This window comes from Dermacentor albipictus, unplaced genomic scaffold, assembly GCF_038994185.2.
Source record: "Dermacentor albipictus isolate Rhodes 1998 colony unplaced genomic scaffold, USDA_Dalb.pri_finalv2 scaffold_11, whole genome shotgun sequence".
Lineage (NCBI taxonomy): Eukaryota > Metazoa > Arthropoda > Arachnida > Ixodida > Ixodidae > Dermacentor > Dermacentor albipictus.
This window is the reverse complement of record NW_027225565.1, coordinates 12,983,844-13,008,767: the sequence shown is the minus strand read 5'-3', so window position 1 is coordinate 13,008,767 and position 24,924 is coordinate 12,983,844. Positions and strand designations below refer to the sequence as shown.

Below are 24,924 nucleotides of genomic sequence, written 5' to 3'. Positions count from 1 at the left end.
AGACGACGCCTGGTAGAAGGTCGGGTGAAATTCCTCTCGCCACGTGGTGTCAGACGCCAACCCTAACAGTACATGTACTATGTGCTGACTTGGATTTCGCGGTCCTTAAAACAGATGACATCTGTGACGATGATTTTGAGGGTGCAGCTGTTACTGTGAGCCTCAGTGGTGCGTCTACGACGGTGGCAAACATATACAACAGGCCTACACGTTCTTCAGATACCTCACTACTTGAGGGTTTAGTGTCTCGGTGTGGTGCATCATTTGTGTGATGCGGACATTTTAATGCCCACCATCCACGATGGTGTAGCCGTCTTCAAGACATTCGAGGGGCAGAGATTAACGAGATGATTATCAAGAACGATCGGCTAATACTGAATGATGGTTAACCTACATTACAGGTAGAGGACAGGAGCATTCCGCTATAGAGCTTGCGATACCAATGAGAAATGTGTGCTTAGCCTGGTCATATGAACCTGAGCCGTGGGGCTCAGATCACCTACTCATTTAGTTAACACCAACACATAATGCGGGCCGCCAGACTGCTGCGTATGCAGTGACAAACCCGGACAAGTTCCGTCAGCTGATCTCAGAGGCACCATCTCAAGACAGGCTGTTTAAACTGATAAGTGAGTGTTTACGAGAAGCTACAGTGCAACGACGACTGTGTATCGGCAGACCAAACCCCGATTTAAAGTTTTTGCGAATCCGCGGATGTCGACGGCAGGCTTATCGGTGGGCAGAGCGCTCTAAACGATGCACCGACTGGGCTATGTACAATCGCAAATATGCAACCATACGGCTGCATACAAAACAGCTTCGTCGCAAGAGCTGGGCAGCCTTATATAGGTCGCTGCATACTGGAAGTGGCTTTAGAAGTGTATGGCGCATACTGAAGGCTCTCCGCACTCCCGAGATCTGCAAGAATTTGACGGCTGCATTGTGCATTGCGACTGACCAGTCACCAAAAGCTCTAGCGGAGGCATTTGCAGACCTTTTCGTTTCTCCTGCATCCAGTGACACCACAAACGACAACTTTCCTTCTTTGACAAGTTACAGTACCATAATCACTTCCTACGGTCCATCCTGCCAGATGGATGAGGCAGATTTCACTCTTGAGGAGCTGCGACAAGTGCTGAGCTTCTCCAAACGCCGCACTGCTCCAGGTGAAGATGATGTGACGTATCAAGCATTGCGGAACGTCGATAAGAGTTTTCATGACCGTATATTGGACGAGTATAATGAAGTATAGAGAACCGATGCAATCCCTGTTGAATGGAAATCGTCCATAGGGATACCAATTTTAAAGCCCGGGCGCCCTGCAAGACACCTCAGGTCCTACCAGCCAATATCCCTAACTTCAAATGTCATCAAGTTAGTGGGGCAAATGGTCTTGTTTCGCCTAGATGTTAGGCTAGAGAAGCTGAATTTTTCCCTAATGTCGTCAGTAGCTTTAGTCGCCGCCGTACAGCTGAGGACAGCATCTCCAATTTGCTAGAGGAAACAAGCATTCCGCCTACATGCTCTTCCTGGACATACAGCAAGCTGTCGACTCAGTTCCGCATAAGGCGATTATTTTCGCTCTTGCAACCGCGGGAATTTTGGGTCGTCTGCTATGCTTTGTGCACAATTTCCTGTCGGAGCGCCGGGTGAAAGTGTGTGTCGGAGGAATAACAAGTGAATCCCGAAATGTGAAGTGCGGTGTCCGAGAGGGCAGCGTTTTATCACCGCTTTTGTTACCGTACTCGCCGCACTTCCAAGTCGTTTGTCTAGGGACAGTGATTTCCCTGTGAGCATAGCTGTCTACGCTGATGACATTGCCCTGTGGATAAGCGGCCCTTCGTACCTTGGTCCGCGGCTTCGTGCAAGCTTGCAAAGAACTCTAAACGCGACTTCGGAGTACTTAGGTGAAGTTGGTCTGCACATATCACCTGGTCAGTCGGGTGCAATAGCATATCACCCTAAACAACGCGCTCGTCGAACAATGAGCCGACCGTACCTTGACGAAACGCCTATAAGCTGGGTGCGACAACACCCAATTATTTGTGGTTAATTGTGGATGATCGCATCTCTTAGCGTCCTGCCGTTAAATTTGTACGACCCAAATTGCACTCCTTTCTTAAGCATGTGGCCGCCTTGACTACTAGAGGTGCTCGCTGCGACCAAACAACGGCTCTCCATGTGTACCAGTCATCTGTACACTCAGGCATGATGTATGTGTTACCAGTCCTGATGATACCACCTAGTATGATGGCCCAACTGAAACTAGATCATCGCGTTGTCCTTCGACTAATGCTTGGATTACCTCGTGAGGCGCAATCTGTTGCATTACTCACTGAAGCGCAGCAGTTACCCCTGAGGCTGCAAGCAGACCAGAGAGATTATATCATATTGAGCGTCTGCACCGCTCATAGAATGGTCATTCGCTCCTTAATCGTTTCATTCACTGCCCGTTATCTCGCATGGGAAAAATGGCGGCATTATTTATGAACATCACTGACATTTCGGAACATGCTGCTTCAGTTACGCCGCCGCTTCCAAAAGATATCATGAAACATGTATTCACCATTTACCTCACAATCCCTGACATACACAAAAAGTCTGATATGGCTGTTTCGGCAATATCCTAATTGGCTCTGTCTCAAATGTTCGAAAGATTTCCAGGTTATCTTCAAGTGTTCACAGATGCATCTGTACACAACGACGATCAAGGCGCCCTTGCTGCTTTTTTCTGCCTTACGACTCAAGTACTACGTATCTTTCAAACACCTCATCCAACTTCGTCAACAAATGCGGAGCTAGCAGCGATTAATGTTGCACTGAAATACGTGCAAGAAGAGTTAACCACATCGAAGATTGCCATCTTTACGGACTTCCCATTGCCCTTAGCAGGTTACAACGCTGTCAGATTGATTGCCCAGTTGTGCGCAGCATTACTGAATCTGCAAACAAAATTTGATCACGTGGGGTATCTCTCGTTGTTCAATGGATACCTTCACACGTAGGATTCGCCGGAAATGAAGAGGCTGATCGACTGGCTTCAACTTGCGCTCATAACAACTGTGACTGCCCCGAAATATTGTGCAAGCTGGATGACGCTCGTCCGCCGGTTCGTCGCCACCTACTCAAGCAGCATCCAGATCAGCGCGTCGCAAATGGAACGTTCCTGCCCCGTGTTCGTGGTCGAGGCTTGCCTCGTCGCGCTAGAACGCAACTACTCAAGCTGAGGGTAGGCTGTGTGAACGTGCGCGAACGTTTGTACAGACAAGGACGTGTGGCCAGTCCATCGTGTACGTCTTGCGGCTGCTGCGAGACACTTCAGCACCTGATATCGGAGTGTCCCGCTTTCAGTGCGCGGGGAATGTCGCTGGTGAGGGATTATCATCTCCTAGGCCTGCGGTGTACGACACTCGATGAATGTTTGTACCGCAGAGGTTATGCGTCTTGACGGGATCCGGCTCATCGCGCTCTGCTTGCTTTTCTAGAATTAACTAACTTAGGTTCACGTTTGTAGCGTCGATACTATTTGTTCTATTTACCATTCTGTAGTTGCGTGACCTTCAGTGACCGGCCCTATTGTGTGTGACCTGTAATGTGTGTTTTACTTTATTCTTTTAGATTTGTCCTGTTGCTCTTTCTTTCCTCCCCTCCTTCCTATTGTGCATTTCTGTGTTGCAGTCACTTCCCTTATGAAGAGTAGGCAGGCGTTGTGCCCCTTCCGGTGGCAGTTGGCCGCCTGCTCTTCGCTTTCCCTTTCGTGTTAAATGCATATATGTTTTCAAAACAAATAATAATAATAAATATAATGACGATTGACATTGATTGATTGACGATTGCCACGTTCGTGTTGTCGACGGCCCATATAATGCCTACTAAGCTGGGCTGCAAAAGAAAAAGCGGCGAAGCCAAGTGGATGTGCCCTCTTGCTTGGCTCAATCAGCTGCTGCAGCGTAGCTACAAGGCTGCGTTCTGCATGCCTTCTCTGCTTGCATGAGCGTAGTGATCCCAATTCCTGAGCAGCTGCGTGCCCAGCGTGGTGCATGTATGGTGATCTGAGCGGAACGGGCAGTATGCACTTCAAAACCACGCACGCAGGAGGCGGTTTTCATTTCTCTGTCTCATCTTTTACAGCATTGCGAGCCGTTATGCGAGCTGCCAGGGCACTGTCTCTGCTACGCAGCAGCAGCTGCCTCACGTGCTGTGTCGAGCCAGCATGTCGCTCCCGCGTCTTTTTAGAAACCGTCTGCGGATCCATCGGCGTAACGCTAAAACTAGCTATCGCTTTCCGTGCTTCGCTCTCGGGGTGGGACCACACAGTTTTTTTCATCCTCTTATTTAGGCGCGCCTAATTAGAATTTTTTTGCGTGTGTGCGCGCGCACGATGAGTACGCTGCTACACTAAAGAATATTTCACAGCGCCAGCTGCTTCACGCTTTGATGTATATATAGTATTTCGCATTGTGTTGAGTTTTTACAAGGCGCGCTGTATTATCTTGTCGTAGTACAACTGTTTTGTCCTCATGAAAAATGCTACGCTGTGATGCAGTTACTCACTGCAGGGGTTTCTAGTTAAAACTGTTTATCCAAACAAATTAAACTGTTTATGGCTTTTTTAAATGCTGTAAGTGTACGTGCTTGAATCATCCAAGAGGCCTGGTCTTCGTCACCTCTTGTAAGACCCTTCTATCCCGCCCTCAGAATTGGTTTGCAGAGTATCCTGTGAGCGATAGTAAACGATTAACAGGAGCTAATTAGTAATTGTAGAATTAGACTCACCTCGAGACATATGTTTGGCATACGTGCGACAGTCATCAGTTACAAGGAAAGCCGGTCACACCGCTTTTTCACTGCAGGCCGCTACACTTAGCGACATCAACATTTGCCAAAGTTAAGTAACCCCGCAGGAAAAAGAATGTGTCCGTCCGCACCCATAATATACCACAGAACTTCCAGCGCAAGCGTTGCTGCGTAAGTCTGTCCCCGTGCGGACATAATAGCGCCTTCTAAAATTCAGTAATGTAAAGGAGAAGGAAGCGCGTACTTCTCGATCAATCTTCTGGCTCAATTTATTGCAGTGCTGTTTCCTCCATCATCAACTCGCAAGCTGCCGTTTTGTACGTGGACGTGGTTGCTCAGTACTTTCCAGTAAATGAAACGTGGGCTTCCAGGATTACGAAAGCACTTGGTAAGCCCTAACCACGACACTTGCCTCACATGTTAGGTACAGTGTAAGTCACCGCTACGTTTTTTGTATGACCTTCAGTCCGGCTACAGTCGTTCCTAAAGAGTTTATTCACCTTTCAATAGGCACTGTCGGCGTTTGCCTACTTTAAGTACTAACTACCGCTAGTCCCATCATACAAAATGAATTAATGCGCAGTTTGTTGATCCACGGAAATGAGGTCATCTGCTTCACTTATTTATTTTCGCCAGTACCCAAAGTTTTTGAGCCTCTTTCCACACGCACGAAAAAGAAAGAAAGAAAGAAAGAAAGAAAGAAAGAAAGAAAGAAAGAAAGAAAGAAAGAAAGAAAGAAAGAAAGAAAGAAAGAAAGAAAGAAAGAAAGAAAGAAAGAAACGCAACATTTACAGGCAATCGCGGCACAGGCAACCGTATATAGTTACTGTGCTTTCGTAACTGGCTCTTTCTTACAAATGCTCATTTTCAGCCTTTGCATCAGGCATAATTATGACTGCTTACAGCCTGGCGGTTCCTTTCGTTGGCTCTACGATGCGAGTAAGTACACGCTGTCGAAACGTGCATATTAGAAAAGACAACATCATGCGTGTTAAAGCTATGGGAAAAAGAAAATTCAGTCACTTAAGGACCATCGGGTAATGCACAACGAGTATTGTGTCACAGCCACAGACGCTTACTTCACATGAGACAGCCAAGTTTCTGCAATGCTAAGGGAAGCCAAAGTTCCGCGTTCGTTAGTATGACGATGCAGAGGGGTGGTGATAGGTCTGGGATATTGGTGACGTTACGAGGGTGGTGTCTTAGGCAATTTCTCCTTTGACCCTCTTTCTCCTCTGAGAGGTAGCTTTACGAGATAATACAGAAGCGTGCTAGCTAGAATCTACTAGAGGACCTCTCATCGGGCGAAAGAAGAGCCTGTCAAGCAATTCCGTTCAGACTTTTTCAAAGTTAAGTTGTGGGAGCCCGACAACTGGCGCACGTGCCGAGTCATGACTGTGACTGCACTTTACTGGGAAAGTATTTTAACTATTCCGGGGGTGCAGATTTAACAGTTCTAAGCACGTTTTAAGCAAGGCGAAGTTCAGCAACGGATACAAATGCTAAGTCGTTCCCTTGCACGCATTTTTACTCACAGTTAGAGTAAAACGACATTCAATGAGAGGAATGAGCTACGTATCATGCTTTGTGTGCATGTATCTTTGTTATTTAATTTCTTCTTTTTTTCGATGTGTACTTGCTGTCGTGGCTTTTCCTCACTGTGTTCTTTACTGGAGCAAAAAAAAAAACTGTTTCCGTATTGTGCCAATGTGCAACAGAGTGGAAAAATAGGACCAGGTTATGTGGTCGCCGCAAGTGTGCTGGAACATGAAGCCTCCATTCAGTAGCAAGAAAAAGAAAGAAAGAAAAAAAAACTGCACGCATCACCTGATTGGAGGCTTCAGCGAGGGGTGGTTAAAATGTACTTCGGCCATTATCCAGGAGCGCGAAATATAAACGGCGGAACTTTGCCAGTAACAGCAACCCATGGCCTTCTTGTACTTCTTTCTTTGCGTTTTTTTTTCTAAGTAGGACAAACAACGTGCATCATCAGCAAAACGTAGTAGTGAAGGGATGTTAAAAGACATGTTTTTTGGCGCAAGTTAAAACACACACAAAAGGAAGACACATAGAAGACAACAAGGGCGGCCATTCCAACTGATTTAGTTTGGGCTGTGACCCATGAATATATGTACACACACACGGATGCGCAGGCTGTTCACGGACGTACGTTATCCAGCGGTCAAACAATATCGTTGCCAATTTGTAGAGCAAGATAGATGTATTGCTAATGCAACTTCAACCTTTCTTTTTTATATAATAAGCTTCCATTACCTCCCGTGCTGTTTGATTTCTGCTTCTGCCAAGAATCTTAATCTCAGAAAGGCGTGGTTTGCACATGCAGGCCTCGCAGCGCGCTGGCAAATGTGTCACGCCATCTTTCATTAAATTTAGTTCGTGTTCCCTGGCTCGTTCATTTATGTAGCGTCCAATGTGTCCTATGTAGGACTTGCCGCACTCAAGGGGTATTTCGTACACCACACCCGTGGCGCATTTCCCGTATGACGCCCCATGTTTCTTGTCGCAGCCTTGCGAACCGGTCTCCTCGCGAGTGGTTCTCCAACAGAGTCGAACCAGTTTGACGGGGGCACAAAAGGCACTGGGTACCTCATGCCGGCCTGCCACCTTCTTGAGGGTATGGGAGACCTTATGAACATCGGGAATCACTGCAGGTCTTACGGTTCTGGCACTTTCTTCCTCCCTTGTGGCGCTGGTACCTTTAACCTTCCGTAAAAGGGTTTGACCGCTGGATAACCTAGGTTCATGAACAGCCTGCGCATGCGTGTATGTGTATATATATTCATGGGTCACAGCCCAAACTAAATCAGTTGGAAGTACCGCCCGTGTTGTCTTCTATGTGTCTTCCTTTTGTGTGTGTTTTACCTTGCGCCAAAAAAACATGTCTTTTGGCAAGCACCAACTCGGCCAACAAGCAGTTCCGAAGGAATATGTGCCGCTAAATAGCACAACATTAAAGAAGGCAATCTTTTACCTTCTGATATTGGCGCTGACACTTGTTACAATGCTTTAAAACTTAACTGGAAGTGAGCTCTATACTGATAGCTAAAGTATAACGTATAGTAATGACAAGAGTTGCAGTAACATAGTATTTCGAAAGACAGAAGTCATGTTCGAAAATCAGGTGGCTTAATCAAGTAAAATCAAACCAAATTATTATATTTCCATCTGTTTCTTACACACACAAACACGGAGCTGCAGAAACAGCTCTTATCGAAAGCTTGACTAAGCCGCAGCCTCTACAAAGCGTGTTTGGCTATTTTGCGCAGCAGTTGCCAGCCTGTTTCGATGGGGAGAAAAAAGGGTGGGGGAGGGAAATGTTCAAAGGGTGATCGCCTGAACCTGTTTTCCAACCCTCTTTTAAGTAGCCCAATTTGTTGGCAGATCTTCATATTGATCAACAGTGCCGTGACCGGCCCCTTCGTCGGGCTCCTTGTGCTCGCCATTCTGTTCCCTTTCGCAAACTCCAAGGTGAGAATAAAACTGTTTGGCCTTTCTTGTTTTTTGAGCTGCTAAAACTTGGCGACAAGGAAACGATAACAAAGGGCACATCCGAGCATATTCATTAGACAGTGCAGCAAAACAAAAAGATGAACTGCTCATTTTTCACAAGGCGCGTCGAACGACAAAAAAAAAAGAAAAGGGGGGGGGGGGGGGCGACGAACGGAAACAGGACACGTGCGCCACGTCTCTCGTTTTTCGCGTCTTGTGAAAAATTAACGGGTGCCAACTCGACCAGTTTCCTTCTATTCTGAGACGAAGCAGTCAATGAAGCAATGCGAAGTGTCTGCCAAGCAGCTCAGTGTACGTACTCTGCGCTACATATAGTAAACAAATAAGCAACTGGTCATTGGGCACATGGCACATGTGCACCACTATACGCTACCAAAAGAAAGGAAAAAAAAGAAATGCATGGCAGACTGCTCCTGGCAAATCTCGCGACCGAACGAACTCAAGCCTTCTCTGGCCGGTGTTTTCTCCGTCGTGAAGGGCACGTGATACGTGATGCACTGGTATACTTGCGCTCGCACTTTCTAATGCGGCATCCTGACGGGATACGAGAGAGGCGGTCAGTTCCGCTCGACGCATTCTGCATCACTTCGGGTAGGCGTGGTATTGACGCACCCTAACTTCACGAGACTGGATATTTCGCCAGGCGCCACTTTTACTGGCGTCTTCGAGAGCATCCAAATGGCATTTTTTGTTTAGGCACGCGCTTTGCCGCACAAGTTATGCTCATACTCCAGCTTGACCATGGCATGAACGTATGCGCTGTCGTTACCGCCGGAAACGTTCGCAGTAATCTGTAAACCTAACATCCTTGTCGACGCTTACTCTCTACTGCAGGGAGCTGGAGCTGCGGCATGTCTGACCATCGCCTTCCAGTTGTGGCACATGATCGGTAGAATGTACAGCGGCATTCTTCCTCTTCGCATGCCGGTGACGCTGGACTATTGTCCCGACAATATGACTGATATTGATGTCATAGACTATCCGACAAATACGACGGACTCTCCAGGGTACGTTCTTATTCGGCAGTCGACTTGTTAGAAGGTATCCTTTATATTCCCACGTGAGTGTTAGCTGCACAGTGACGATGCTCGCTCATTCATGTCCTATACATAGTACGACTTCATCGGACAGGCTCGTTCAAGAACTGGCGAGAAACGAACGCAACATTTCCGTGTTTTATTGGCGCAACTTGCAACTTGAGCGTTACAAGCGGTAGCCATGCATACCTCACCTGCGTTGTTTCACCTCGCTTAAATCGCCGAGACAAAGTGGCGTAGTCGTACCCGCAACATCGCTGCAAAACGAACGGTATTCAATTGAGCTAGCTGGCTGCCGGTTCACAAGTAAGTGGAGTTTAACCGCAGACAAAAGACAAAAGGTAGACAATGTTCACTGACGCTCTCGTCTTCGCCTCATTTTGTCCCACCACCCGACAGGCATGCGCATCACGCGTCTCTGACACGTCTGGCTGTCCGCCAAGCCGAAGCACGCCGCTCGCGACGGCAGCACCCAAGTGCTCCCTGAGATACGCGACCGGGAAACGAAGCGGCAAATCGTCCGCGTGGCGCATCCCCTGCATCGCTCTCTGGCACGAATCCGCAGGCCATGGCGTATCTGTGTCTCAGCTTTAACCACAAGCGCCAGTGTGTAGCATCGATCGGACGTAGCACTGAAGCGCCTTACTATACCCGCAATGAATTACGACGCGTGCAGCATAAGCGCACGCACAGCACGGGCAGCCTTTCTCAAAAGCAACTAAGCCACCTTACGCACGACGACAACTGCTTCTAGGGGCGCTATAACGTAAAACTACAGCAAAAGTTTCTATTCCAATTCTGCAATCAGCCCTCCGCGATAGGTAAAACGTTTTTTTGCACCACTCCCACCTCCCCTGTCTGTCACGCGACGTCCCGAAAACCGCGATAGCTCCCCATCTGATATGACGTGTACATGCTGATTATGCATGATTTGACCGAACAAAAGAAAAATAGTTATTTATGATTCGAGGCCTTTTCGCCATTAGCCCTCGGCTATTGGTGAAAAGTTTTCGGGCTGCACCCACTTCACCTGCCTCTCACGCGACGTCACAAAACTGCAAAAACTCACCTCGTCAAACTGAAGTGTACGCGTTGAAGATGCATTAATATGCCGAAAAACAGTGAATTTTGTTCTGAATAGCCGCAGGCTCCCCTGTTCCGAAAGAAATAAAAGATGGCTGCCGCCGATCGCTCAGGCACTGGCTACTGGCACCTGCCGGAGAGCGTGGGTTTATCTGCGGGTAATAAAACTTTTTGCGTGGCCATGTAACGTTTTCGACCACTTTCGGCACATTTGCGACCTCATTCTGCCAACTATTCTTTGCTGAGGATTTGTTTTAGCGTCATTCTTAAGCGTCCGTTGCATGCCTCCGTGATTGTCGACGAGCCACCGTAAGCTAAGTAAGAGAAAGTGGACCAATCACAGACGTCAGCACCACATTCTTCATCCGGTTAGCGATATTGAGAGCAGTGGCTAGGCCCCATCGAATCCCTCTCCACTTGAGCGTGCTCCTCGACTCTTGTAAGCCAATCAGATAAGACAAGCCACTCAGTGTAGGCAACGTTATCAAACAATCAAACAAAAGTGACCTCCTATAAACGAGGAGAGCGTTTCATTGGTCTGTTGAGACAACCCTGCGGGTGACCGCCCGATGCGTACGTCGGCGATTCCGCAAATTTGACGTCAGGAGATCGGAATAAAAACATATTGGAATGGTTTTACGTTATAGGGCCCTAGGATACAAATTATCCCTCCTGCTGCTTAAGCATTGCTTGAACGCTCTCAACTGGAAGAACAACTTTCGACCTCACCCTCCGGGGCTTTCCGAAGCCAGCAGTTGCGCGGGTATGTGAAATGACGTGGCCATGACTCAGCTACACTCGTGTTCTATTAACTTAGTAACTTTGACGAATTGTTTACGTGCGTGCTCGGATAGGACAAACCGATGTGCGTCAGTTTGAGAATCGGCTTGGCCCATGTTAATTCAATAGCCATGAGGTTTCTTGATTTGTTCATTTGTAATGACGCTTAGTCTTAGCATTCTGGGTGACAAATACTCAGCCTTTTCACTTTTGATGTCGTTTTACACGTAAAACGTCTGTACAAAAAACTTCTGTGTGCTACAAATAGGATACTTCTTCACTGGGAAATATGATTTCAACATGCATCTTCAATGAAGTTCCTTTGTATACAGCTGAAATCAAATTTACATCGGCCTAGTTATTAGAGGCGGATTACCTTATTTTTGAAAGAAACGTTTTGTTTATGTTACTGTAGTGAAGGAGTATAAACAGGCTGCAACAATTGCCTAAATAATTATTGGCAACGCCTTGCTACATTACCGCCAGTAAAACGAGGATGCATTGTGTTGTATCATAGTTCTGATATGGACCCATGCGACATCTAGGCCAAACCCGTTCCATACAAACGTCTTCCGCATTGAGTACCACCTCACTGGTTAGAAAACCCGTTTCTTTTTCTTGAAAAGATTCCATAATGTTATTGCGAAGGTCTCAGGATTTGGAATGCAATTCATTGTCATTAAATAAGCAGCAGTCTTTCTTTTTTTATTGATTTATTATTATTGTTATTTTCATAACGTGAATTTAAAGGGGAGGTTGGCGCCTTGATGTAGTATTAGTATACCGTGAATAGTCGATCTAGTCGCAGGTAAAAAAATGAAAGCAAAAAAAAGAAGCAGAAATAAAAAGCACTGAAAGACATTGTGACAGCCCAGTAAACTTCACTTCACCTTAAAAAATCTAAAGCGCTGCATTTTTTACGAATTTCCGGGATTAATGCAGCTCCAAATGAGACCGTTCCTAATTTTCTGTATTCAAACTTTTTTCCTGTTTTCGACAACCGTTTTCTTCGTCTGTATTCACAAAAAGCTCTTACGCTAGTATTGTTCATAAGGGAAAATCACAGCCAATCATGGTGCTAGACATACTGTTAGCGAAGGCCGCAAGACAATGACAAAGATAATTTATGAATGAAAAAGCATTGTCAATGTGTCCCCTCGTTCTTATTTGGATGTGTTCAGTGGTGTCGATTCATTCAGCACTTCTCGCATGAATTTGCAGGTCGGAAGACGTTTTCATGCTCTACCGTCTTTCATCCTTTTGGAGCAGTTTCTTCAGCGTCATCGTCACCATCGCTGTAGGAGTTCTTATCAGCCTGCTCACAGGTATTGTCTCGTCGTGATCGTTTCCAAACATGAGCTTAGCACAATTAAGTGTCTTTTTCTCATGTCTTGTGAAGGCTCTAAGTCCTTGTAACGCCATTAGGCGGCCCATTGGCAACGCGCATGTGCTTTGCTTGTGTGTTTTTTGGGTGTTTTTCTGTTGTTTAAATAATTATTTTAAATTTATTTACTGCAACGCTTGGCTGGTGCCAACCAATAGTGATATTGTACTATATTATTATCGAGGGTGGGCGAGTAATAAAAGACAGCGTTTACGAAGGAAAAGCTTTTCGAATTGGTCCCCAAGTGCTGAGATATTGTGGGGCCAGATAAGCATTTCACGAGATAAACTGCTTCGAAACGATCGAAACCAGCCAACAGAGATATAGCGAACATATATGAATAGCGAAGGCGCGCATTCAGTGGCAGTTCTTACGAACAACATTCCTCGCGAATTCGGGTCTCAACCCTCGGGCTACGTTTGCTCTAGATACTGTGCATTTTTAGCGCCGCTTTTATTGCCCCGCGACAAACAAAGGGGGGGTAGCCATTAAGCGAAGCCCGTAGAGCGCAGCCTCCCGAGAAGCAAGCATGCCACGAGTGCTGCCAAATATAAACACGTCCTCGCTGGCGCTTGCGTCACGAATCTGGTAGGGCGGTCGTCCAGCTGCGCGACTATTTACTCGCGAATCAACAGCCAGGCAGAGATTTTCGTTTGTATGCTTGTTTTGTTTCTTCCTTTGTTTTTCGGTACCACGAGAAGCTTTTATTATGCGCGATGGAAACGGCAGTTCAGGTCAGCAAGCAGCAGGGTGGGTGGGGAGGGGGCAGAAAAATAAAGCTTAGCATTGAAGCAATCTTAATTACGCTAAATAGGCATTAATATATAAATCCTCTCAACTTGTAATACACCATCAATCGCAGCGCTTAACCACTGGCGCCTTCAGAACATCGCCTGTTCTTAACCTGGATGCCCAGAGCCAGGAATACCTCTTCAGAACATAGAGGAGCATTTTTTGCTTCTCCTTTATGCTCAGAATTGCATCAGGTCCCGTATTCACAAAGAAACATTTGCGTTAGAACTGTTCCTGACCGTACACGCCGACTAATTGTGCCGCCACAGGCTGCCAGGCAATGACCTGCAGTACTTGCGAAAAAAAAAACTTCGTGAATTGGGTCCCAGTTTTAGAGAACCTATGCTATAGTATTATCAAACAGTGTGGCACACGAACACGCTACTGAATAAGCCATTTGTTATCGGACCTTTGATAATGCGCTTTGAAGAGCAGTTCTTTCAGTACGATGTTCCTGTTGAAGCACTATCCGTTGCCAAGAGGCCACATGGACTAAATGCATGGGGAGGCTTCACGCAGTTCTGTGAATTTATACATTTAAACAAAAAGAATACACCCCGTAAACACTATATCGCAAACGTTTCCCGAAATTCGGATAAAAGAATATAACGTCCACACAATATTTTGCGCTGATGGGTCCAAGAGACAAGGCAACGTATAAGATGTGTCAACGTGGAAGGAACCTGGGAAGAAAGCACCAGACTACCATAATTTGTATCGGTTTACGCGGCAGAAGTCTCATGCTGTGCTGGGTTCAATGGCGCAAGGGCCAGCCGACTGAGGTATATGGACATCAGTAAATGAAATCGTCCCTAGAAAACAGAAAGAAAGGCAGTCATGTACAGATTCATTAAACGCATGAAAAGCCGCGGCATGCGTGGGCAAGCAAACATGAACACATCTTACCCGACGACGACACGCACTCGCTTTCAAAACGCTTGCACTTAAAACCTGAGCATGTGCCAGCAATGGGTGACAACTCTAGTTCAATAGTCAAAGTGAGCGTATTCATCCATGCTGGGTCCCAAGTCACGCAGAAATACCCGGCAATCAAAGAGCAGATAGGCGCGCACCGAAAGCTGCACACAGCGTAGTACTTAAAACAACAATACCCAATAAGAACAGCCTCCGAGCCGTTTATCAGGATCTCCCTATAATATGGCATTGCAAATCAGACTTACAAGAGAACAAACAAACTTCACCCGGCGAAACCTCGGCATGCTTGATCAGTAGAAAACGTGCCTTCACCAAGAGCTTTTCGTTGCAGTGGTTTTATGCTGCCTTGCGTATAGGACACCCTCATCTAACGCACGACTAATTTTCAAGGAGGAAAAGAAACCCATATGTAATAAATATCAAGAACCGCTCACAATAACACACACTTTAATTACATGTCAACATATTGCAACAAAAAGACTGAAAAGCTATCGTGATTATACAAGTCGTGTATGCATGCCTTTGCACCCCGCGTTATTCTTAGTAAATGATGCAGGTGTGCCCCACGCGATCATTCTCAAGTATTTAGATAATATTGACTTTTTAAAGGCAACTCTTTCTTAGTAAGTTACCACCACTTTTGCCGATCTGGTACGTTTCTGGCCTCTCTCGTGGGTCGACCCAGGAGATAGCGCGGCTTAAAAGAAAGTGACAGGCCTGCGCGACACACGCAGCACAGTCACAGCGCAAGCTGGAGGAGCGGCTCCATAGGAGCGCCATTTTCGGCAGCACTCACTAGAGGGCTCGTACCTTGCGAGGAGGCGCCATAACGTGTACCGAAGAGCAAACACAGGTATGGATACTACGCGGCCGATGATGAAACGATGATGCTGATAATTAGGATGGTGATTTATCGGCATCCCCTTTGAATCAGGGCGGTGATAAACTCTTTACTAGCCTGCTTGATTTAATCAGTTATGCCATACATGTTTTCCATTCTAGGATTTCTTATACATCTCGTTAGCCTTCTTTTTCTTTTTCTTTAAGACGTAGTCGTGCATGGTGTCAAGCCTGTGTGCAGCCAGAGAACGTACGTTGAGAGGGTAGTTGACACATCGGTGGGGCTGATCGAGCAGTTAAAATCCACGTTGCATGACTGTGTCTAGGCGATGTTGTTTGAGCCTGTAGAATTAGTCACGCAGTGCTCGATCTGGGTTTGCGGCAGCGTTGTTGGTGTAAAGGCCATCGAGTGATGTGGCTCGACTTGTGAGGGTCTTTGCGGAAAATTTGCCAGGCTGCATTTACGGCTGCCCGCTCGCAAGGTTCCTCGCGTAGAAGTTGTCGTGCTAGACTTTCAGCAGCACGCACTCGAGCGCCTCTCAGCGAACCTGTCGGGCCGCATTTTAAGCAGCACGCACTGGATGGTCTTCGCCGCGAAGTCTTTTTGCGTCCTTTTCTCGAGAACGAACTAAACTGTCCGCCCGGCGTCAACGGCCACCTGCGGCTCGTGCACAGCGTCATGCACAGCGGCCTGCTCAGCACGACGTTGCATGTTTGCAGACGTGAGCGTAGCTCTACGAGTCGCTTCTTCAGCAGTGGCTCGTACCTTGCGAAGAGGCGCCATAACGCGCTGCGAAGGGTTAACACAGGTAGCGAGACTACGCGGCGCACATGTGACATACCTTGATACAAGAAAGGGGCTGACGGATGGAATAGCACACTGTGGTATAAAGTTTGTAAACAGGGATAAGATGCCTCAGAAAGGCTGGCCAACGTTTCGATAGGAGGACCTATCTTCGTCAAAGGCGGCCTCGTCATCCTCGGCATGTTAGTTTTAAAGGGTTAGTGCAGTGACGTCACGTGCGGGTGTTGTCCCTGGCTGCTGGTTTTAAAGAGAGAGATTACCAGAGGAAACAAGCGCTGTCGTCCGGCGTCAGTGAGCTTCATTCCCAAGACGAGGGGACAAGAGCGCGAGAGTGGGCTCGCGGGGAGAAAAGAAAAGAAATAGAAGCAGAAAAGAAAAAAAAGAGAGAGAAAAGGGGGGTGGGGGAAGCCAGGGCGGCACTAAGACATACAAAAAAAGGAGGGGGGAGCGTGAAAGAAAAAGAAAGAGAAAAATGAAATTTTTAAGAAATACGGGGGCTTGGGAGCGTGTTGGGGATGCGAAAGGTTAGGAGGTATTCGGGGGGAGTCGTTGGCGGCATGTTCTTGAGGCATTAGAACGGCCGGTCAAGCGGTCATTGCGCGAGTAACACAAGACAAAAGAAACAGAAAAACAGACACACACGCACAAAAAAAAACATGAGCTGAAAGTAACTTGAGTAGCATAGCAGCAGTACGTCGACTAATTCTGAAATAGTTAAGATGGTGACGAGCAGTCTGCGGTGCAATGTGTAGGGTGACTGAAAGGCAGCGGCATGGTCTTTCAAGGGGCACTGCCCCAGTCGCTCATCTTAGGTGTCGTTACGGCGGCATCCAGAAATGGCGATACTCTGGGTTGAGGCGCCGAAAAAGGCATATTGAATGTGTTGATGAGGGGGTTTAAAAAAATAGATTTAAAAAAAGGGGGGAAGGGAAGGGACAGGGGGAAGGGGGACCAAAACCGGAATAACAAACAGGAGGGTGACGCGCGCAGAAGCGGGCGGGGGCAAGTGTACATGGAAGAAGGGGTCATACAGTTGGTATAGACGTAAAAACCTGAAAGAGCACATTAAATTCAGTAGTAGGCCGGAACAAACTTTTTTTTTAGAAATGGAAGAGTAGGTGAGGTTAAGAATTAAAATTAGCTGGTGGCCTAATGTGTTTTGTGTCTTGGTTGATGATATGAGAGTTTCAGATTTAAGTTACCGCTTTTAAAGATTATAAGTTGCCGCGTGCCAAATTATTTCCTGTCGGGTGTAGGCAGTTAAACTTGTGTATGAGGTATGATTCCGTATACTTCCTTCCGCGAGGGGAACGGAAATTTGTTTGTAGTATATAGAGCCTTGCTTTGTCAAATATATGACCATGTTCATTAAAGTGGCTGGCTACTGCTTTGGGTAAATTGTGGTTTGTGTCCGCGCGGTGACCATTGAGTCTAAAAACATGCTGCCAACGACTCCCCCTGAATACCTCCTAACCTTTCGCATCCCCAACACGCTCCCAAGCCCCCGTATTTTTTAAAAATTTCATTTTTCTCTTTCTTTTTCTTTCATGCTCCCCCCCCTTTTTTGTCTGTCTTGGTGCCGCCCTGGCTTTCCCCACCCCCCTTTTTTCTCTCTTTTTTTTTTCTTTTCTGCTTCTATTTCTTTTCTTTTCTCCCCGCGAGCCCACTCTCACGCTCTTGTCCCCTCGTCTTGGGAATGAAGCTCACTGACGTCGGACTACAGCGCTTGTTTCCTCTAGTAATCTCTCTCTTTAAAACCAGCCGCCAGGGACAACACCCGCACGTGACGTCACTGCACTAACCCTTTGAAACTAACACGCCGAGGATGATGAGGCCGCCTTTGACGAAGATAGGTCCTCCTATCGAAACGTTGACCAGCCTTTCTGAGGCATCTTATCTTTGTTTACAAACTTTTACCTTGATACGTGTCACGATAAGATGCAAGTGGAAACTTGAGGGTCCGAGAGCCCGCAGTAACAGTTAACAAGAACGGACTCTTTAATACCGCACACTAGTCACTTCTTCTTGTTCACTATGTTTCTTCTAAATGGCGATATGTCTTATTTTCGTCATTGTTCTAGCAGCACTATAGAGACGCGGCATTTTCCTCCCTTTCAAAGGGTGCATCGTACCAATGTGAAAGTTAAGCGGGTGCTTGCAAGAAACATTAAAATGCGGATCACACAACATTTGTAACTCCAATGCAAAGTGAGCACGTACTGATGCTACACGACGCGCCTGTGACATTGCGTGACTTCTCGCGCGCTAGGCGATAGTTGCGACGGACGCCGGCGGTGGCGGCGGCGGACACCATCGCCAATCGAAATGGCTATTGGAATGAGCTCATAACAGCTCGCGATGTAAAGACGTGGGCCCATATGTGCTATCGGGTATTTGTCCCAGGAACCATTGGTAGCCGTGATGTTCCGGATATATGTATAAATATGCACATTATATGTATAGATAATAAATAGACATAAGTACATTTGTCCGCCGGCATGGTTCGAACACAGGAGACCTTGCGCAACAGCCCACTAGACCACGACGGATTCCTCAGTGCGCGGAATGGAACATATTGCAAAATTTTCCACGTGCATGCCAGCGCGTTGAGGCGCTTTGCGCGTTGTATAGTAACATGGAGGAAGAAAACTGAGGAGAGGCCCTATCCCCTCAGCGCGCTAGGAGAAAAGTGTGGAGGAAATGAGTAGTAGTAGGTTCTCCTCTTTTTTGCTGAATTTTTATTTCTTTGCCGTGGCGGCCACGCCTTTCGGGCCACAATGGCGGCTTTGTTTTGGTTCTGTGCACGCACACGTGTTGCTCCGTAGGTTTCGTACCGCGGCAAAGGCGCCGTGCGGGCAGGTTCGCGTTGGTCTCCGTGTTTTTTTGCGCTGCGTTAGCTGGACCGTGCTCTCCCGGATTTTGCTGTGGCCAGGTGGGACACGAGGGTCTAAAGTTCGTGAAATGAACGCGCATGCAACGCTGTATGCAATGTACCGCACCACGGCAATGGCAGCGGAAGAAGGAATATCCGCGGAAAATATTGCCCTCTTTGGCGGAATCATGCTAACGTGCTAACGATTGTTTAGTATTGCTGCGGAGCGCGCGCGTCCGAGCACCACGGTTGCGCGCAGCGCGGCGTGGTTTCGCGAGAAATGTAAACAAGAGAGGAGAGCTGACCCGATAAGCGGAGCAACGCCATGAGCAACGCCAACTTCCGGCTTCACTTTAGCTTCACAAAGAGTGACGTCAGGGCGTCTCCTGAGTTTCCTTCCTCCGTATGTAGTAATATGCATTATTTGAACGCACGACGCGATTTTATTTTACCGTCGTCAATAATTACACACAAAAATGCTGATTTCTTTATTAATGCGTTTTATGACGAAGATTATTCGCATTAACTGTACGATTTCCTTTTGTGTCAAAATTTGAACGACAAGGGGCGAAATACGTCTAGACGTCTTCGTGCTCCAATCGCACAAACTGGTGCACTGGAGAAGCTGTATTCTAAGACCTCAGGTTAGACAGCTTTGCTGGCTGGAACGAACAGTTTCTGAAGCTGGCGTATGGCGGCGCTGAGCAGTGCGCGGTTGTACGCAACAGAGATTAGTAAGAGGCAATTGGAATATCGGTGGAAGAAAAGTAGGGAAGCGACACATAACGGAGGCATACAAAAAGAAAGTTCATAGGGGTTCAGAAACTTTGGTTATGGGAATTAATGGTGTTTTTTTTACTCTTTTCTTTTTTTTCTTATTTAACATAGGCAAGACATTAGGCAGCATAATAGCAAGAGCTTGGTGGCGCAACATCGGCCATGTCCAAAGGGGACGCTGATAACATCCATCCATCTATCCATGGGCTCCTACGTGTGCCAGGGAGCGATCGATCCACGCGTCAACTTTTGCGTCCGGCCAACTGTTGCTGCTTCGTGCGCGCGTGATTCGCTGACATGTTTCTATCGCATTCACTGTTTCGCCCTTGTGGCGAGAATATGATTTCGGAAATAAATAAATAAATAAATAAATAAATAAATAATATTGTTCAGTGGCCGCATTCAAATAGAGAAGCTCTAGGAGAGAAGCCCGATACTGTAGGCAGCCACAGCGCCGTGCGGGGGCGCTGCGGTGGCAGTTGTGGACGCCAGCTACCGCCAAAAGTTTACAGCGATCGGAGGTACAGCGCGCTGTCCTTCTCCGTTTCGCGTGCACGCTCGAAGCACGACATTCTTCTGTGGCCGCCGGTCTATCTGTGCAAACTTTACGGCGATATTTTGCCACAAGTTCTTCGTGTCGAAGGACATCTACACCATCTGATCTGTATCAAACTCAAACAATTATTTTCACCGTTGAAGCGTTGCGAAAGCAAAGCTAACCCTGCATCATTCAGTCAAGGGTGCTGAGCAAGCCATGAAAAAAAAAATTTAGTGCTAATGCGAGGGAAATGCGCGCGTCGAACTTTTTTTTTTCTGCCTGCAGCATATATTTAACGTTTCTAAGACAAGATATGTTTTCATACAGTAATTTACAATTAATCCGTAGCATCAGGCCAGTTCTTTTTGTTTTTCGGCAAATGAAAGGATATCAATCGTCGCTTAAATGAAGGCGAGCGTGGACGCTCTGATGATTTCAAATAAATTGCGAGTCAGCAGAAGGTTATGTTCACTTTCATGATTCAGCAGCGACTTTGGGTGTTTATTGAACTCGGGCGCGGCCTGTTAAATTTACATTCCGCGCTTTCAGAGCCGAAGACTGTGATTTAATTATTCTCACTCTGTATACAGCGTTTCTTTTGCGATGTGCGCGCAAAATTAACAGGTCATTCACACTACTTTCCTCTGTTATTCCGCATGTTATAAAAATGCATAATGCTGCGTTGTTCTTCCAGGGCACAGCACTGTGAGAAATGTTAGCTTATTTTAAATTGCGAGGTTTAGCGTCCAGAAGCTGAAAAGCGGACTATGAGCGACCGCGTGGTGGAGGTCTCCGTATTTATTTTCGCCGTCTGCTGTTCTTGAGTGCACACCCCAAGCACGGTACACGAGCATTTTTTGCGTTAAATCTCTCGGAACGCAGACGCCGTGGCCGGGAATCGAACCCACGGCCTCGTGCTAAGCAGCGCAACGCTGTATTGGCCTCGAGCGTATTAAGTAAGCGGAGCAAGTGTGAAATGAAAGCAATGAGCTCCAATATGAATCTGTTGATACAAATTTCTTTCTGTTAACCTGTTCCTTAATTCTTTTTTTTATTGGGCGTGCTTATAACTGTCAAAACAGTATATCTGTACTCCCTGCTCTAACCAAAAATTAAGCCCCTGGGATTGACAGGCCCTGATTACATGTGCGGACTCTTGTATATTTAGCATTCTTACGACCGCTTGAAAGAATCAGCTGCACCTCGCCCCGCTTCACTCCCTTCCTCCGCCCCCTTCTGTGACCAACACACTCTCGTGTTTTGAACATTTTGACTTCTGTCATCACACTCTACACACGTCCACTAAGGAATTTCACGGTTGCTTGTTTTCGTCGAGCATCCGTAACAACTGTTGCCTCTACGATGACAAGTCCCATTGTTGAAACGCTGACTCGAGAGACATCTCTCCTTCAACCAGTACTGATCTTTTCGCGTGATCCAAATAAAGAGGCGGCCACGTGCAACGCGAGTGGGGTGCTGGAGGACGTGACCACCACTCGTGAAAGCCCGCCTTGCTCCGGTAGGGGAATGACGAGCGCTGGCGTCGGCGGAGAAATTTGACGTGGGCTTGTGTATAACCATTACGCCATTGATGCTTCCCTCCGCACCCCCCCCCGAACAGCGTGCCTCATAAACGCATCGTAGTTTTGGCATGTAAACATTCGAAAATTTAACAAATCATCATAAGTGAAAATGTGAGCTAATCCGGAAAATAGTCTAAAATCATTGGCCGTTCACGCAGATAGTGCAGTCAACAAATGTTTAGAGTCCGACGCCCCTCCTACTCGCGTCACGCGACGGGTGACGCGTTCGAACGGGGAGCGCAGTGCCTGCGCCCATCTCTCACCCCCAACTGGCTCACGAAAGACTTCGTCTGTCATCGACTTCAACTGGAGGCTAAATAGTCTGCCAAACTTTTTTTTTTCTTGAATAAGCATTCGAGCAAAGCAGCGCTTGCTGCTTCTATTCTAAATTTTCCAGCACCCACTGTGGATGGCTCAACAAAGCCTAAGTCGCTTTAGCGTCAATATACCCGAGGTAACTACCTGACTTAATCACACTAAAAGTGTTCGTAAGAGCTGATCTCTGCCAATCGTGATAACGGACGTACGATTACCGAAGGCGGCATTCCAATGTAAAACATCCCCCCGCTGCTTGGAAATCAAACGCACGTCTGAAAATAAATTGAAATTAAAGACTTTTCGAATTCAGCCACAGAGGTTCGTAAATATCAGGTGGATGAATTCAAAGTTACGTAAACAAAAAATAAAGTTTCTTTAATTTTAATCTATGCCATTTATTTACTCTCAGTGCCGGTCTGGCGCTTCAAGGAGTAGTGAGCAAAATGCAGCAAGAACGGCATATTAACGAGGCCTATAGTCAAGATAACAGTTCATCAATAACACGAAACTAGAAGGCTAGAGGATCCGTGACGGGGGCGACACTGCCAGAAAATGTGGGCTGGGATAACGTGACGAATCTGTTCCAGTGGTTTGCCTTCTTTTTTATTTCTTTTTTCGCTTTGTCAGTGGTCAGAGAATGGTCCGCATTATCAACTTGATCAGCTGGCCTTTAACGATGGATGAAAAGAGAGGCATATAATCGAGCGAAAGGAATCGCTACATTATACCACCCGTATTTTTTTTAATTTACTTTTCCGGGATTTAAATATATTGTGGTACAGTCGCATTGAATATGAGCTGCAACACGATGCCCCGACGTCGAAGGGGCTCCGGGGGTGCACGACAGCGTCGACACACGAAAAATTGGAGAGCAAGCTATCGGTCAAATTGCTGGTAATTATTAAAGCAGTTTTTTTTTTTCGTAAACCGCTTTCTTCATTTCATCGAAGTTGCATACTGCTTAATATGCTAACACAAGTGTTTTTTATTATTATTTAGACGTAGCTACTTATATTCCTCTGTTGCTTAGCCGCTAACTGTACACTGTACCCGAGATCTTGACCTTTGTCAGGAGGCATGAAGCACTTGCCTCCTTTTTGTCAGATCTCGTGGGCACGTTGTATACGAGTCTGAATAAATTAAAGTTCAACGTAATGCACGGGCTATTAGAGACGACTTAATGGATAGCACCGGATTCGTTTTGATCATGTAGAGAGAGGGAAAGAGATCACCTGGGTTCCTCTAAGCCGCACTCAAAGCACGGTACACGAGAATTTTAGCATTTCAGCGCATCGAAATACGAACGCCGCTGCTTGGAAATCCAACACACGACCTTGCGCTCAGTCCCAGCGTGCCGTATACGCAGGGCCACCACGGCCGATCGAATAATCAGTGTAAAATAACTTAGAGGGCCTTTTACGTCAGCACTTTTACAGGGATTCGCACGTTCAGAAATATTAAGGCGGGGAAATCGAAGCAAACCTTTAACATTGCCAGACATGTGATAATGTACACGAGCTTGTTAAATGAAACGTCACTGATTATGTACTTGAGTTTAAAATTAAATTCTGCGTCTTGCGTGCCATAGCCACGATATTACTATGAGGTACGTCGTAGTGGGGGGCCTCTGCAGGGATTAATTTTCACCAACTGAAGTTCTTTAACGTGCACCTAATGCATCGTACACACGCGTTTTTTTTTTTTTGCATTTCGCCTCCATCGAAATGCAGCCGCCTTGTCCAGGGGCGCTATAACGTAAAACTATTCCAAATTTTTCTATTCCAATTCTGCAATCAGCCCACCGCGATTGGTCAAAAACTTTTTTGGACCACCCCCACTTTACCTGTCTGTCACGCGACGTCACGAAAACCGCGATAGCTCCACATTTGATATGTTGTGTACACACTGATTATGCATAATTTCACCGAAGAAAACAAAAAATTGTTATTGTTGATTTGATGCCTTTTTGCCATTATAGCCCTCGGCTATTGGCCAAAAGTTTTCGGGCTGCACCCACTTCACCTGCGTCTCACGCGACGTCACAAAACCGCAAAAACTTACCGCGTCACAGTGGCGCGTACGCGTTAAAGATGCATTAATATGCCGAACAAAACTGAATTTTCTTCTGAATAGGCACAGGCTGCCTCATTCCGAAAGGAATAAAAGATGGCTGCTACCGATCGCTCCGGCACTGGCTACTCGCCCCTGCCGGGGAGCATGGGTTTATTTGCGTGTAATAAAACTTCTTGCGTGGCCGTGTAACGTTTTCGATACTTTTCGACACGTTTACGACCTGGTTCTGTCAACCCTTCTTTGCTGAACATCTGTTTTAGCGTCATTCTTAAGCTTCCGTACCATGCCCGCCGCAATTGTCGATGAGAGAAGCCCAATACTGTCGGCAGCCACAGCGCCTATAGTATCGGTTGTACAGTACGCGGTTGTAAGTAAGAGAAAGCGGACCAATCGGAGACGCCGGCACCACCCTCTTCATCCGGTTATCGATATTCAGTGCAGTAGCTCAACGAATCACATCCCTCTCCACTTGAGCATGCTCCTTGCGTCTTGTGAGCCAATTAGATAAGACAAGCCGCTCAGTGCAGGCAATGTTATTCGTTTTTCAAGCAAACAAAAGTGACCTCTTACGAACAAGAGAAGCATTTGATTGGTTAGTTCAGACAACCCTGCAGGTGACCACCCGATGCTTACGTCGGCGGCGCTGTACATGTGTTGATTCACATTTAAATTAAGCATTAAGCAACCGAAACAATAGGTATGCGAGTGCATGTCTTACATTTCGGGACCTGTTAATTCTTTTGCTTTGTTGCTCTCACCAATGCTAAGCTGGATTAAC

At 46.7% G+C, this 24,924-nt stretch overlaps 2 protein-coding genes across 3 annotated transcripts in view; one reads left to right on the top strand and one right to left on the bottom strand.

Annotated features, from left to right (window-relative positions):
* Window positions 1–24,924, bottom strand: part of LOC135914970 (zinc finger CCHC domain-containing protein 24-like) — a 360,258-nt gene that overhangs the window by 307,194 nt on the left and 28,140 nt on the right. The gene's annotated exons all lie outside the window — the stretch shown is intronic.
* LOC135914952 (sodium-dependent multivitamin transporter-like) overlaps window positions 1–24,924 on the top strand; it is a 67,572-nt gene that overhangs the window by 39,248 nt on the left and 3,400 nt on the right. Inside the window, exons 9-13 of one of the 2 annotated variants that reach the window (XM_065447883.2) lie at window positions 5,076–5,185; window positions 5,669–5,736; window positions 8,200–8,286; window positions 9,163–9,335; window positions 12,450–12,553. In XM_065447883.2, the coding sequence (XP_065303955.1) occupies window positions 5,076–5,185; window positions 5,669–5,736; window positions 8,200–8,286; window positions 9,163–9,335; window positions 12,450–12,553 (542 nt within the window). The remainder of the gene's footprint in view (window positions 1–5,075; window positions 5,186–5,668; window positions 5,737–8,199; window positions 8,287–9,162; window positions 9,336–12,449; window positions 12,554–24,924) is intronic. The other variant, XM_065447884.1, reaches the window with a different exon arrangement.